The sequence below is a fragment of the Cydia fagiglandana genome, chromosome 16 (genome assembly GCF_963556715.1).
Source record: "Cydia fagiglandana chromosome 16, ilCydFagi1.1, whole genome shotgun sequence".
NCBI lineage: Eukaryota > Metazoa > Arthropoda > Insecta > Lepidoptera > Tortricidae > Cydia > Cydia fagiglandana.
In genome coordinates, this window is record NC_085947.1 from 1,226,899 (window position 1) to 1,243,618 (window position 16,720).

The 16,720-nt window shown below is 38.8% G+C and overlaps 1 protein-coding gene across 1 annotated transcript in view; it reads left to right on the plus strand.

The window, feature by feature from the left end:
* The first annotated feature begins 1,047 nt into the window (after positions 1 to 1,047).
* Positions 1,048 to 16,720, plus strand: part of LOC134671697 (phospholipid phosphatase 1-like) — a 65,867-nt gene continuing 50,194 nt past the window's right edge. The window contains exon 1 of the mRNA XM_063529527.1: positions 1,048 to 1,431. Coding sequence (XP_063385597.1) covers positions 1,330 to 1,431 — 102 coding nt within the window. The 5' untranslated portion in view covers positions 1,048 to 1,329. The remainder of the gene's footprint in view (positions 1,432 to 16,720) is intronic.

Consider the following 16,720-nt stretch of genomic DNA (forward strand, 5'->3'; position numbering starts at 1 on the left):
AGCCGAAAGGGATAGTGCCATATATTAGAAAGGGACAGCATGATTCGACCCTGAACCGCTGTCAAAGTTCGATTTTGTAGGAAGTTTCCTTTCTGTACGGCAGTAAAGTATACTATTATTTATTCTGTGCTCTCTGTCGCTCTTGCATAATAGAACGATAGAAAATCAAATAAACGAACGAACGAAGTGTTTCGCGGTAGACCCTCTGGTACCCCTCAGCGGGCGATGGGAATACACAAACTAAGTACACACGGCGGCTCACGTGGTGAATCATAAAGATATGTTACGAGCAAAAAGATATAAACTTACTAGATGTGGCTAAACTTTAGCAGTAGGCGAAGATGGTGGCTACATGGAACGGAATGGAAAGTATCTTCATACTTGGAAATTATTTACAAATGTTTGATTACTTAGAAGAATCTCCTGTACTAGCATGTAATGATGCTCTACATGATGGCCCAGGGTTGGCCAGCGAGATGTCCCTGCGATGGTTATGGCTCCTCAACACGAGGGCCCAGCGCTGGAACAGCGAGATGGCCATGCTATGGTTGAGAGCAGAACATACCACTACCACCTTTGATGTGCGGACGAAAAACCGACACCGTGGCCATTCCATCGCCATCCCTAAACCGTCGCCAGCCGCGCCATAAGCCATCCGACACCACTCCCCTCCAACACGCTGGCCCATCTTAGTGGGCCAGTATGAACGTCCATCGTGTAGAGGTGCCATTAAGGTACCGTCTATAAAGATGACTCTCGCTAAATCAGTCCGGTTCCGGGCCGTACCGTTCGACACTGGATAAGGTGATCACGTGTTGCATTCTATAGAAAATGAAGTGTCGGACGCCTCGGCCCTGACCCGAACCTTTCTAGCGTGTATCATGTATCATCCTATAATCGGCAATAATTAGCCTGCGATTTGCGGCAAGGTTAATGAAACCAGTTAGCAATCTTATCTCGCTCTCAATGCCACATCCAGCACTCGAAACTCGTTATTCTGCGTACGCGCCGACCGACCAACTCCACTAGTTAGTCTCTTGACAGTACTCACACACGCTCCCGCGTGTTGACATAACGCGATCTTCACCTGTTTTTACTGCAAACAGCTGTTTCGACTCGCGCGCATGTCAACTGAGCGATCGTCTTTTGGTTTTCCGCGTTCGAAAATCGAGGGGTGTGTGAAAACGCGAGTCGATTGGTAAATGAGCGATCGTCTTTTGTTTTCCGTGTTTATTTGATGTGTGTGATAAGTTGAACGCTAGATATTCGCGCGCGAATGGTCTTTTCGTTTCGCGAAACTGTTGAATTGAAAGTGTTTCTGGCGTCAAAATGATGCGTTCTTTGAATTGTGTGTCTCCGAATAATTTCAAAATAACAGCACCCACGGAGAGTACGGAGGTTTTTGCGATCGAGTCTTCAATGGCGGGATCGGTGAGTTTATTATTTATAATAATCTTATTTTAAGTAAATTCAGGTTGATAGAGTTTGTGCGGAAAGAGAAGAGTCGTGAAATGTATGGGATCCAATACATTCTACGACTTTTTAGGAAAATATCAATCGATCCTACTTTTTGTTGAATTCAAATATTTATAACAAACCAGACCTGCTATCCTATTCAGTTTTTGGGTTACAAAGCCATGTAAAGCGAGAAAGTCGGACTTCAAATAAATACGTCAAAAACAAAGTTATTAACCAATCGATTCAAAATTCCGATACAAATTAATAACTACACTATAGAATATGTCACGGAATACACTTACCTGGGCCAAATAATATCTACTTCAGAGATCACATCTAAAGAAATACAAAGTCGGATTAACTCGTCATGGAACAGGTACTGGTCGCTGAAAGAAATAACGAAGAACCCATCAGTGCCACTTAAGTTAAAAAGTCGCATTTTCAACTCTTGTATCTTGCCCTGTATGACATATGGCTGTCAGACATGGGCATTAACAAAAGAACACACGAAAAGACTAGAAACAACACAACATAACATCGAAAGAAGTATGCTGAACATAAGGAGGATAGATCGTATCAACCTAAAGACCATACGTAGAAGAACACGTGTCAAAGATGTTTCACATACTGTCAAAAAATCTAAATGGAAGTGGGCAGGACACATACTTCGATGCAAGGAAGACAAATGGGCCAAAGAAGTGACTGATTGGTATCCTAGGGAAGGAGGCAGAAAAAACCACAGACCGCTACGAAGATGGGAAGATGACTTCATTGTTATAGCTGGTGCCACTTGGCGAAGGAAAGCCCATGATCGGGAACTTTGGAGGTACTTGGGGGAGGCCTATGCTGGAAAGCAAGACAATCTTGACTCCGATGTCTGATAGCGCAAATATTGTAATAGTTTTTTTTTTTTATATGTTATTTTTAAGTAAGACGTTTATATTATATTTTGTAAAACTAGTAAGATTGTTAAATAAAGGCTAATTGAAATTGAAATCGAAAGCCATGTAAACTAAGGACGCTAAGCACGAAAAAATCGGACATAGACCCACCATATCCTATCTCTACCACATATGGTGTGCCAGGCGGTCAATGGTACTGTTAGAGCGGGACAGCATTATAATTATGCGCATGCGACAGAGACAGAAAATGGCGGCTTAATGTACGAAATTCTTTGTGGTTAGCGTCCTTATTTTAATATAAATACAAAAAAATACAAAATACTTACTTTTTTTCATAAAATGTACAAAGATTATGAACTAAAGGGATGATGCCTCCCGGTAAGCAAATTGTTGCCTGTGTTGGGAGACACCGTTCTTCCTTAGGAAGTTAATAAGGGTTTTATGTGGCATTAATTGCAAAAGAGCTCAGTGAATGAACGAATGAGTGAATGGGATATTGCACCATTTGCACCTAATAACCTAAATACCTTGTAGAAATTATTTGGCCCATTTTGCCGTTAATCTTGCTATCGGTACAAAAAAAGAATACCTAAAGGATAACTCACGCTAGTCACGCTAGACCGGGCCAGGGCCGGGCCGGAGCTCCCGAAGCTTCATTTTCTGTGGAAAGCCTCAAGTGATCATCGATCAGCCGCTATAGATATTTACATGTCGAACGCCTCGTCCCGGGCACGGCCCGGTCTAGCATGAGCTGCATGAGTCATCTTTAAGCCTGCTATCATTACATAATATGTTCATGTGTGCGTGATTTCAACTCTGTCGTCGAAATTCAAACTCAAATATATACTTATTATAGAAGCAGCACTCAATAAGGGTTGTATTGAGGGTAAGGTACTGGACTATATAGATATGTCGAGGATTGTGGGCGTATCATACTATCTGCAGCACATCAGAACCTTCAATCGTGGATGACGAGGGCCTTCAATGAAATACTATGTTCAACTCACAATCTTTACTGCACAAGACTCATTACAAATCACAGCACGCGATTCGTTTCTTATCTTAAGCAAAGCAGTGGATTTGACCCAGGAGCCGCAACAGACGTCATCTTCTCCCGTTCGTTCTCATCGTGCTTCATCTGAAGATTGATTGACAGCATAACTTCAATTGTTCTGGACTTCAATTGTTTTTAACAGCGCACTCTATGACGTCTTAGCGGAACTGCGTCGAACGCCACTCAGGTGTACGCGTAACACCCTAGTTTGCTCCATTTGTCAAGGTTTGCATGATAAAATGCCTCTTGAAGGCGACAGATGGCACAATTCATCCATTCTCCGACACGGCCAACCTGACATTGTACGGGTCCCTCCGTACATTATCCCCCTTTGCGATTTTCACTGGTAGACTAGAGCAAGGATCAGATTACTTCTTCTTCCAAAAGAGACTGTAGAGCGCATTTCATCTCCACCACCACGGCATTCTGACATTGTATGCATCACTGCATACATCTGCGGACAGAATACAACAATCTGAGGTATCTAAGCTCATTGCTCGGCCTACCTGACCAATGTAAGTTTTCCCATAACTTTTGAATACTGACAGGTAACTCTTTCAATAACACGCTCATAGATCATTGTCGTGAATGGACAAGTCCAGCGCCACCTTCTCAATAACAGTACCAACAACTTGAATTTACAAATAAATAATATATGTACGTAGAAAAAATAGAAAGCATTCATAACCGAAGAACATACCTGTGAGCTGTGAACACAAATAAATACCTACGGGACCTCCTCCTTCGCAGGCAGGGTCACTGCCAACTAGGCGAGAAGGCCGTTAATATTGGAGTCTAGTAAATATCGTCAGTTTCACATTGTCCGGTCCAATATCGGATCGGACAATGTGAAAACGCTATTAGGATTGATCTAGTTGCAGCAAGGTTCTAGCGGAAAGCCCACGTGTCTCCCAGAAAACTTTCCCCTTTTCTCTTTTTGCTGCAACTCTCTCTTCTATAATGCTGTCAAAAAAATTCGCGTCAAGGCTGCAGTAGTAACGTCGCAACAGTAATGCAGCTGCAAGTGCCACATACGCGTATTCGGGAAACGAGATAATCACAAGATCTAGAAACGATATAGAGATCACAACTATAGATTTACATTAGATATCGATTCTATGTGACTTGGATATCTAAGTCATAACTTGTCGAAATCGTTCAAGAGGACCTCCAGAATCGCGAAAACGTCAAATTTGACGTATCTATGTTACAAATATCTTTAAATTATCCATATCGTAACTTGTTGAGGTCTAGTAGAGATCTAATACATTTTCAGAATCGAGCCGACAATCTTACGAGGCCCACTCCGCTATTTCGTCGCGTCGCTACAAGTACGTGCGGCCCACACCAATTTTGGTGTCTAGCAGTAGTAGTTGCTGCGCTGCTACGGAACAGACGCCTAGGCCCATTTCTCAAAAGCTTGCAACTTGTAATACAAGTGGAGGTCCCTTTCTAACAAAAGCTGTCAAAAGGTGACATCCGCTTGTATTACAAGTTAAATTACAAGCTTTTGATAAACGGGCCCCAGCTTGCGCTTGCGCCACCTGTCGTAATCGTAGGTACCTATAGACCGACCGCTTAAATGAGTCCTCGCCTGCGCGGTACCGGGGCGACGGGGTAGGACGACTAAGGGCGGCGGGGAAGGTGCGGGCGTCGTACACCTGCCGCCCGTACGTTCCCCGTACCGCGCAGGGCTATAACCGCGAAAATCGAAGTTCGCAAATTCCGGGTATCTTTCTCTTTACTCCAATGACGGCCTAATTAGAGTGACAGAGAAAAATCCCCGCAATTTGCGAATTTCGGTGTTCGCGGTAGCCCCTCAGGCGAGGACTCATTTAAACGGTCGGTCTATATAATTAACTAGTAATCTGAGTAATCTTCTTATAATAGACGAGACTAGAGAGTGAACCTTCTGTCTGTGTCTTAAACACATGCCACTTCATTAGCTTAAAAAATGCATTAGCAAAACGCTGTAAAATTAATCTGTGTGCTTGTTTGCTTTGCAGGAGATAACACTAAGATACACTTTCAATAATATTTGCTAGGTGTTATTGTTAGACGTTTATTTTAGTTAAGCTGGTTATAATGCCATTAGTATATATTTGTTTGAATTAGGTATTAGGTACTAAAGTCATAGGGCTTATAAGCTGTAGGTACTTCCTATGATATTATTGTACACATAACACTTGCACTGTATCAAGAATATTCAATAGGTATTTAAACATATAATAATCTTCTTCCTGGCGTTATCCCGGCATTTTGCCACGGCCCATGGGAGCCTGGGGTCCGCTTGACAACTAATCCCATGATTTGACGTAGGCACTAGTTTTTACGAAAGCGACTGCCATCTGACCTTCCAACCCAGAGGGTAAACTAGGCCTTATTGGGATTAGTCCGGTTTCCTCACGATGTTTTCCTTCACCGAAAAGCAACTGGTAAATATCAAATGATATTTCGTACATAAGTTCCGAAAAACTCATTGGTACGAGCCGGGGTTTGAACCCGCGACCTCCAGATTGCAAGTCGCACGCTCTCACCGCTAGGCCACCAGCGCTTGTTTTAAACATATAATAATATTATTATGAAAATGGTAGAGATACATATTGTCTCGGGTTTTAGATCGAGCATTAAAACCAGATTTGAATTTGTTTTAATATAAACATGAAAAGGTAATATGTACAGTCGCCATCAGATATATCGGAGCGGCCAAGGTGCTCACAAATATCTGAACACGCCTCAATTGTCAGGGAGTTAGAGCGCGTGCTCAGATATTGTGAACACCTTGGCCGCTCCGATATATCTGATGGCGACTGTACTCGTAATTGCTTAAAAACCTTACCTACTTGCTTAACAAATACAGAACGTAAGAGATTGTAAGTATGTAATTATAATTACTTAGTTATTTTTCAACAGTTAATTGTGTCGCATACATAATTGTGTAGTTATTTTTGCAGTTACGCCCCCGCATATATTATAACGTGAAACCGTTTACATAATCAGTTAACTAGCGTATATTTTATGATTCCATGATTTTTATGACTCAACTCTCCATGTCACGCTCGTTGGTTTTTCTTACCTTTACATAACATAACATTCATCTTTATGAATTGCTTAAAAATTGCACAAAACATCATTTCGTGTAACTTAAGGCTGCGTTTCCACCAGAGATGTGCGAGGATGCGTTATGCGCGATCAATACAAGGAGAAGGGATAACCTTATACATACAAGTACTTACTATAGGTAGTCTTTTGGGATAACTGACAATGATGTACTATGTAGAGAAGACTCACTCTCTAACAAAACGCGTCTGTTACGATGGAGAGATATGGCCGCTAGGTGGCGACAGCGCCACGCGCGGCTTATGGCTAGCCACCAAAATTGGTGTGGAACGGATGTACTTTTAGCTACCTGTTGCAAAGCGACGAATTCGCGGAGTGAGCCACGCCTGTGTAATGATTTGACTATCATTGATGCGTTACGTGTGATTATATTACGTCAAGGTTGTTTCACCACGCGCGGCGAGGCATGAACAGCGATTATAACTGTAACATGCATGTTGGATGCTGGATACCTCCAACATACATGCATGTGTGTTGCAGTCACCTGCAATAGTATGTTACTCTAAAGTGTAAGTGGTATCTAGACGGGACTCGAATCGACCGATTTGATCAGAAATGAAATCGGTTATATTAGAGCCCCCTCTTATGCGAGGGTTGATTATGGAATTTATGGAGTACCGTGTTCCCCACCAGTCGATCCTTTCTCAATGGTAAACTCCTGCGCATTTGTTTTGCAGTTGGGTGTACAGTCACCTGCAATAATATGTTACACAATGAAGGCCGCAAACTCGGAGTAAATATCTATGGAGTAGAGACGCGCACTAATTTCAATCTGAAAAATTCTGTCGTTTTTGGCGCGGGGGACGAGGTAACGCACACAAATAATGTTAACACTAATGCATTTTTAGCATACGTCGCTACACACGCACACGACAAAATTATCAAACACTAGCAAAAACTATATTCACACAAGTACAAGAACAAACACAGACAACCCTGTCCGTGAACGAGATGACGTCAGTTCTAAGTAAACCTAGATAGTGCGAGGGACGCGTCGATAATATTGTCGATAAAATTGACAATGAATTTTAATTTCTGCTTTTATCAATTATAATAATAATACAATATCAAGTCTTTGTACCAGCATTTTACTAACTTTCAATATTTGTATTGTTTAGATGTTATTTCTAATAGTTTGTCAATTTGTTTAGGGCCAATCTTGCAAGCTGATATAGAATGATTTTTTATTATCAGTTCATTAGTTAATATTTTACATGTTGGTTTACTTCTGAAAGCAATGCAATATACTATCGAGCATGCAGATCTGCATGATGACAGAGATGGAACGCGGCCATAGGATGTCATTTAAGGGATATTGAGTAGGGGATAATTAGTATATATATCGGCGGTAGATCGTAAAATCGGGCATATCGAGATATTCCTAGGCATATCATGAAACGCCGCCATTTAATAATTTGCCTTTTGCATTTTTTGCCACTGCTAGTGCTGCATTCTATGTGGCATTTGGAGCAGAATGCGTAGATACTAGGTAGGTACTAAAATCATACGCTACCCAAACACGTACTATAAGTAGGATGTCAAGCCATTTCAATGGTTATCATTTGCTAAAATTTAGAACATCCTACTTATTCGATATGCCTAAATGCTGAGGTTTGAACGGTATGGCTGGTGATGGTCACTAGTCAGATCATGACATGCCGGCGTTTCATGATCTGCTTAGGAATATCACACCTTGAAGTTAGCACGATATGGCTGGTGGTCACTAGGCAGATCATCATCTGCCTAGGAATATCACACCTTGAGGTTTGTACGATATGGCCGGTGTTCGCTAGTCATCATGACCATCTGGATATTATTCATTATATTTATATCGATTTTACCGATATTGGTTTTTATGGTGTCCCATCACTAATATTAGTACGGTGATACCAGAGTAATAAATTAAAAGTGCCTATTTATGGAAAGTGACAGCCGTAAATACCTTAAATTAATAATATATTTGACATGTTAAATAAAAATATATAGCTGGTCAAGCAAATCTTGTCAGTAAAAAAGGCGCGAAATTATAATTTTTTATAGGACGATATCCCTTCCCGCCTACATTTTTCAAATTTGCCGCCTTTTTCTATTGACAAGATCTGCTTGACCAGCTATATGTAGAAACTAAAGGAAATATTAATTTACAAAAAATAATCTTTCGGTAATTTTATGTTATTTAGAGTTGTGTCGACTACTTTTTGATCCCCCGTCCCCCTTTTCTTTATTCTTATAGATCTATTAATTTGATTAAATAGATTAGGTTGATATGAAACTAAGGTGTTATATAAAAATAATGTGTTACATAAATTATATAACAAAAAGCATAGCAAATAGGGCATATTACTGCAATGTTCTGCCGCCAGAGTGTAGCACTAAGCTAGCTAGTAAATTTTCTCTTTTCTCTTTATCACTCAAATATGCAATAGTGATAGAGAGGTTAGATAACGAAATTTAAATTTTCTTGTTCCGCGGCGGACCCCCAGATTGTGATGGATTGTGGTAGTCGCGCCCCCTACGCAGAGTTTCGCATAATATTTCCTATTAGAAATTCTACTCGTACCTAATTAATATTTAGAAAGTCTTCTTTAGAATTACCCTAAATTAGATCTAATATCATATCACTGGTATCACTGTCAGATTGACAATGTTTTTTAGTTATTTGCAAAATTAATGCACTATTTGATAATATTTAGATGTAATAGTACTTAAATATGATAAGAAACGTGTTCTTTTTGTAGACTAGACGTTTCCGATCTCATTTTGCATGAGAAAACGCTGCAATTCGGTATTTTCGGCTCCTATCATTCCGCTTAGACTGACGTTTGCTGAATGGCGTATGACGTGTGGCAACTAGTTTTATATAACCTCCTTGACCGGCGGCCGCGATCTTTTTGCAGAGGGGTACGCCTGTTAATGGCCGCTCCATAGATATTTACTCCGAGGCCGCAAATTATCTGACAAAATACGTGACACGCTCTTATGGCTCTACAAATAAGATCGAGTCAGATATTTTTGCGGCCTTCGTTATGTCACATATTTTTACAGGTGACTGTAAATTAATTGGGATTATGATTATGGGATTTAGCGGGATTACTGATTATGAAAATGAATTAAGTATACAAACATACACACATCATAAAATAATTATTGTTGGAAACAATGAGATATTAAGTAAGTAAATATTATTTATTCCACCAACAATAAGTAGGTAAAATAAGTATGAGATGAAAGGATTAAAATGTTCGTATCATTTAAATTAATAATATTAGTGATAATAAAATCCATAATATTATCTATAGTAGGCACCTGTTCCTTTATCAGAAGCGAGATAAAATAATATTGAAAATAAAGATACGGATAATAATATATCTGTTTTAAATCGTGAATCATCTACCTACTGTTTTAAGTCACACATTAAATAGGTACTCCTTAAGGTACAGAGTCAGACCAAGCTAAGTCGGCAGTGATTTTTATAGCACCACTGTGCATGTGTTGTTCACACGTCATCATTTCATAGAAGTTTGACGTTTAAAATAACACTTTCACAGTCTGCGCTATGCTATTAAAATCGCTGCCATCGACTACCTACAATGACTACCTACGTTGTGTTAAAAACAAAAATGAGGGTTAGAAAAACGTTCAAAAATACAAAGGGAAAAAAGTATGGAAGTATCAGAAATAGATTAGGTATAGGAACGTGGTAGGAATCATCTGTACCCCTAGCAGGCGTTGCTCACTCCGCGATTTCGTCGCTTTGCTACAGGTAGCTAGAAGGACATCCGTTCGTACCCCAATTTTGGGGAAAGCCATAAGCCGCGCGTGGCGCTGTCGCCACCTAGCGGCCATATCTGTGTTGATCGTGACAGACGCGTTTTGTTAGAAAGTGAGTCTTCTGTACCTAGTACTATTATTTATTCTGTGCCAGTGTTAAAGATTATAATCTCTAATATTTATCGATATACCTACTAAAATATGTTCGATATAATTGATTTCTTATCATTATCATTCGACCTTCTCTAATAATAACAATTGTCTCTCTATCTATTTGTGCTAAACTGCCGTAGATCCAAAAAGAGATAAACTTGCCACAGACAATTAATGAAATAGACTGGTAATCTCTGCCGACACAATATCAATATAACTTTTTTTTAGCAACAGCAGGATATCCATGAGACCCAATTTCCACTGATTTGCCGGCAGTCTATTTAAGCTTATGAGACCGTGAGTAATTTTTTGACGTGATAACGTCTTATAAATCGATGAACACCGGTAGCATGCACGAAAAAGTGTCACGTTAGGGACAAATCTCCATGGTGACGTAACGTCCACGTGGTTTCTTATGACGTTATCAGGCAAAAATATCGTCCGTAAACCGACTTTACAGACAACCATATACCGTGTACAAAAATAGATTTTTTTACTGAGATTACTTGTCTCTATTCTATACTGGTCTAATCCCTTATCAAATAAAAACTTAATGTATTCAAAGCAAGAATATCGTTTTAATCGTCCACTCGTATAAATCGAAAAACTATCATAAATTGAAAAATATAATAAATTGAAAAATATAATAATACCTATTTAATATTTAAAAATCTATTCTTTTTCACAATTATTACGCTTTGCCGCTAAATTTTTGGAGTGAGTTACCTATGTGAAAGTGACGTTAGTTTTACTTTTGAAATACGTTCCAAGTGACAGACTATATGTATAAATTTTACTATTATTAATAAAGTTTTGAGTAAAAATGGTCATTCCATGCTCAACCAGTGAAACAGAATCGGTAAGTCTACTAAATCAACAACAAGCTTCCACCGCAGCCTATACGCTTGCAACCTCAAAACCCCATTCGCTCAAGAATGGTATAGCGACCGTGCGCGTTGGAGGGTCTGCCATCATGTGACTTAAATCGGAAACATATGTGCACAAGTACATTGCCAAAGCGACTGCTACCATCTACCTTTCTCGTCGGTACGTTTCCTTGTGCATAGTAGGTTCTGCCATCTTGTGGGCTAGATCGGAAGCATAAACTACCATTTACGCCAAGCGCTAAAAATCTCACGGCTCATATGCTGCCCTGCCCCCCATAGTTCATGCACGGGGCCTATATGTAGGTAGGAGGTATATAGATAATAATATATTTATGTGTAGTGTAAGATAACGTGAACCAAACCTTTTAAGTGTTTACATATAATGACTCAACTAACTGAATCCGATAATATGAAAACGTTACGTACGAAGTTGATCAACAGACCACCTGTAGAATATAATGGCGGGTTTTTGATACACGTATCGTAGAGCTTCAAATTAATGATATATAAAGATGCATGTAGTAACGAAAATTTAAATCCTGCTAACAATAATATTATTCTGATTTAAGTAATAATTCAGATTTCTCTACAATATGTTTTTTTATTTGACATAATATTAAGTTGTATGCAGGGACAGGCGTGGTTCACTCCGCGATTTCGTCGCTTTGCTACAGGTAGCTAAAAGTACATCCGTTCGACCCCAATTTTGGGGTTTGCCATAAGCCGCGCGTGGCGCTGTCGCCACCTAGCGGCCATATCTGTGCTGATCGTGACAGACGCATTTTGTTAGAGAGTGAGTCTACTGTACCTAGTACTATTATTTATTATGTGGCTGGGATATCAAACCTACGAGTATCTGACAATAGGGGGTCTTACTGCAATGTTCTGCCGCCAGAGTGCATCACTAAGCTTGCTAGTAAACCATAGAGTAACATAAACATACGGACCAGAGATATACGAGCCCCGATGCATATGTTTTCGTCAGGTGACCCCATTTTTTGAGGTTCTCGCGTTTGTTCAAAACTAATGTTTTTGTTTAATAATTACTAATATTTAATGCTTATACTAATGTAATTTAATTTTATATGGTAATACTCTGCAATAACTAAATCCAAATACAAGAAATACCGTTTGTACTGAAAGAAAAAAAAAAATTGTTTTATATATTTTTTTGACGGGTAGGATTACAACATATGTGAAAAGGGCTATTACCAGGGAAAACAATAGGGCTCTGCCAATGTAGGTACTGACAATTTTGTTTCGAGCCCATGCATGCAGCAGTGCTGTAAGAGAGGACAATATGATTTGGACAACGTTTTTGAAAAGTCCTTTTTTTCAGCAATAAAATTCTTATGCAATTTTATTATACGATCAAAATAAACTACATTAAACATTGCTATTATGGTTCCCATTACTGGGTCATTATATGTTCATGTGTAAAATTTATTAAAATAAACAAAATTGTTGCGCGGAACTAGACGAAAACATATGCATCGGGGCTCGTATATATATATATAACTCCGTATAAGGTAAATAAAGTCTAAGAAAGAAACGTGCCTCGGAAATCAAGAAAAAGTCATTCTCGAATAGATGGCGCCATACCTTTGGCCTATTCTCGGCTAGATGGCGTTGACGATACCGTTTGATATTTAACAATTTTAACACATTTCAGTGAAAGAACAGGGGTCAGTATGAAACAATAAAAATTAAAAATCATTTATCCGTAAACATATTTTGATTAATTTATACATTTTCAATTTTATTTTAAGTTTTAATCGTGTGCCGATAGATGGCAGTAAATGTACCGTGACTACAAAATTTACTTTGGCAATAGCCCTCTATACTATCTATTGTCTTTGATACGGACAGTATATTAAACTGTTGTTTGACATTTTTTCACAGACAATAAAATATGACATTGACGCATAAAGGCGGTTTGTTAACAGATTGTGATGGATAGTGGTAGTGGTGCCCCCTAAGCAGAGTTTTGCGCAATATTCCCTATTGATTGATTATGAAGATTGGCAAATATTTTATTTGCCCAAAAATAGCATAATTTTCGTTCCCCCAGCCCGCATTATAATTATGAATAATATTACAGAGTGCCAGTCATTTATACTTGAATTGTATTTGAATATTTTGAATAACAATACCGGATATATATACAACATAGAACAATAGAAGGAAAATAAAGCCGATTCGTCACAATGGATATACAAAAACATTTTGGTAGAATATACTTAATAAACATCTGTGCAAAGTTAGTTTAGATGGACTAGGTATAATTAATTTTAAAGTGCATTGAGACCTTCGCGTTTTTAGGGTTCCGTACCTCAAAAGGAAAAACGGAACACTTATAGGATCACTCGTGCGTCTGTCTGTCTGTCGGTCGTCACAGCCTGTTTTCTCGGAAACTACTGGACCAAATAAGTTGAAATTTGGTACACATATGTAAATTAGTGACCCAAAGACGGACTTGTTTTGTTATAATTATAATTTATAAGGGGGGGGCCTTTATCTCAGAAACTACTGAGTCTAAAATTTTGAAAAAATACACAAAATCGTTCTTTACCGACAGATGACAGGAAAACCTTTTAGAAATGTGCAGTCAAGCGTGAGTCGGACTTATGTACGGAACCCTAGAAACGCGAGTCCTACTCGCACTTGGCCGATTTTTTTTCTATCGAGCGAATTTCAACATCTCGAGATTGGAATCGCTGAAGTCCCTAGAGAAAGGCCCCAAGAGTGCTAATAATTTCTTTACTGATCTAAAAATGCGCTACGACTTTTCAAAAACTCCGTTCCAGCATTCTCGTACCAGTCCATAGCTGACCATTTATTCATTAGGTAATTAAACAACAATGAAATTAAATTTCTACCGACGATATTTTGATACTGAAGCTGATAAATGAACTGTGTAGTGAGAATATCAAACAATAACCAATAATGTAGGTATCCATTTAAGTACTTCTAAGTAATGTTCTTATAATAATAATTAGCTTCCGAAACTCATCTTAAATTATTATCATCTGCAAATAGTTTATATTTGCTTACAGATAACGCTGACTGTCTATTATACAGTTGTGTTAGACTTTTTGGCGCTCTCACTTATACCGTTTCTAACGCCATCTATATCCCTTTGAAGGAAATAAATTTAGTTATGCTACTCGACACTAGATGGCGGTACGAAACTATCGACTAATAAATTTTATTAAGGCAGTGTGAAGTTGAGTTCACTAATTGTCGTTTACGGACCTGATTTAGTCAAATTATGTTTTATCCCTTTCTTACAAATACATAAGTCAAAATGACAGATAAGTCAGATAACCCTCCAAGTGGCGCCAGCGAAAACGCGAAAAGTAGTCATGTGGCGCCGCGGATTTGCGCAAAAGCGGTCTCGTGGCGGGAACGCCATAAACATTTATATGGAAAGTCGAGTGCAACATGTATTAGGGGTCATCCAATAATTACGTCACACGTTTAGGAGAGGGAGGGGGTCAAGAAAATGTGACATATTGTGACATGGGGGAGGGGGGAGACACAAACTTTGTGACGTCACTTTAACTTCATCAGTAACCGAAAATTTATTTAAATTATTTAGTTCGCTGTACATTTAAATAACAAGTTTTTAAAACGAAAATAGTTTTTAATCGTTTAATTTTCTTTCCTAAGCAGTTTTTGGTTATAAAATTACTAATATTTATATCGTCAAAAATATTTTGATAAAATATTAATAATACTTAGGTACTTACTTAATTCGATTTGGCGATTTCGTAGAAAAAATGTGACGTCACACTAGGGGGGGAGGGGTTTGCCAAATGTGACCAAGTGTGACAAGGGGGGGGGGGGTCAAAAAACCTAGAAATTGGTGTGACGTAATTAATGGATGACCCCTTATGTTGTGGTACATTATCAATAATACGTAGGTATTGTTTAGTGGTGGTTTTTACCTTAAACATGAATGCAATAATTCTTGCTTATCTTTAGCTCAGGCGATTAAGGCAATGAATATTTTCTTTGTGAGTTTGTATCCACTGCTAATCTCGCGTTACATCCTGCACATTTGACCCCGATTTATGCATAAGGGAACCAAGACAAAAAATATTGTAGTTGGATAATTTGTCTGCATAGGTACTAATACAGGGCCGTCTAAAACTATGTTGGGACCCTTGGGCACAATAATTTGGGGCCCTAGCGAATATAACTAACATTTTTCTACTATGATCTATTTATTATGAGTAATCAAATATACTGTTACTGTCTGTCCTTCGGGGCCCCCTGGGGATGGGGGCCCTGGGCACGGGCCCCGTGTGCCCTTATGGTAAAAACGGTACTGTACTTATATATATTATCGACTTTAGTAAGCTCTGCTTACTTATGTGTTATTATGATGACTAAATATAATAGGTACTTAATATGTTTTTGAGTGTTTTTGTGAAAGAAAATGACAAAATACAACAGTACTGATAATTCCGCTACTCGATGCTAGATGTTGACTACGAAAATAATAGTCATTTTGGTACTAAAACTAATGTATGGAGTGAGCACTCTATGTATTTTTTTCTCTATGATTAAGTCCGGAGTTTGTATTTACTTTTAACATGCAAAAAAGTTTGAAATAAAATATTATTTAATGGTGGTTATCTCTCGAATACCGCCATCCACAAGCTACGGATAACCCGTAGCGCCTTTGACCGCTAACGATGGTTAAAATATGTGTTTATTTAACGAACCATAGCTTTATCCCGCGGCGTTGCCTGTCTATGTTTAAACAAAAATTTAAAACCAACACTAATTTTGATACAATTGTAAGTAACATTATTATAGGCTTTAAAATAATGTTTAGTACCTAATATGGCCACCAGAGCACAAGAAAGCGTGCAAAAGCAGCCTGAATGGATAGTGAATTAGCCAATCGAAATGTAATTTTCGTATCTGAGATGCTCCTACAAAAACAAGGTTTCTCACAGCATCGTTTGAATAACGGCCAAGGAATATGATTTCTGTGCCAATTCGTATCTTGTCACAGTAGCAATAATTTGAGATCCTTGGCGGGCTGGCGGCTCTTAAATTTTATTAGGTACAATGGTACCTAATGAAATTCCTAATTAATGAAATGAAATTCATGAGTAAGCCCATTCATAATTAAAAAAAAAATGGTACAGAGGTTGGATGTGCCACCGAAATCAATTATTTGACGTTCCGAACCTTCGAGCAACACGGAAGGGAGGCGGCATTCGCACTATTTCCCCTCTGCCGAGGTACAAGATTAGCGCGTCAATATAATCTAGCGCGGGTAATAAAACTAGTTGCACTTGGATTTTTCACTAGACCGAGTCCAGACGCGCGCGTGAACACTGCTGCACAAAAATGCC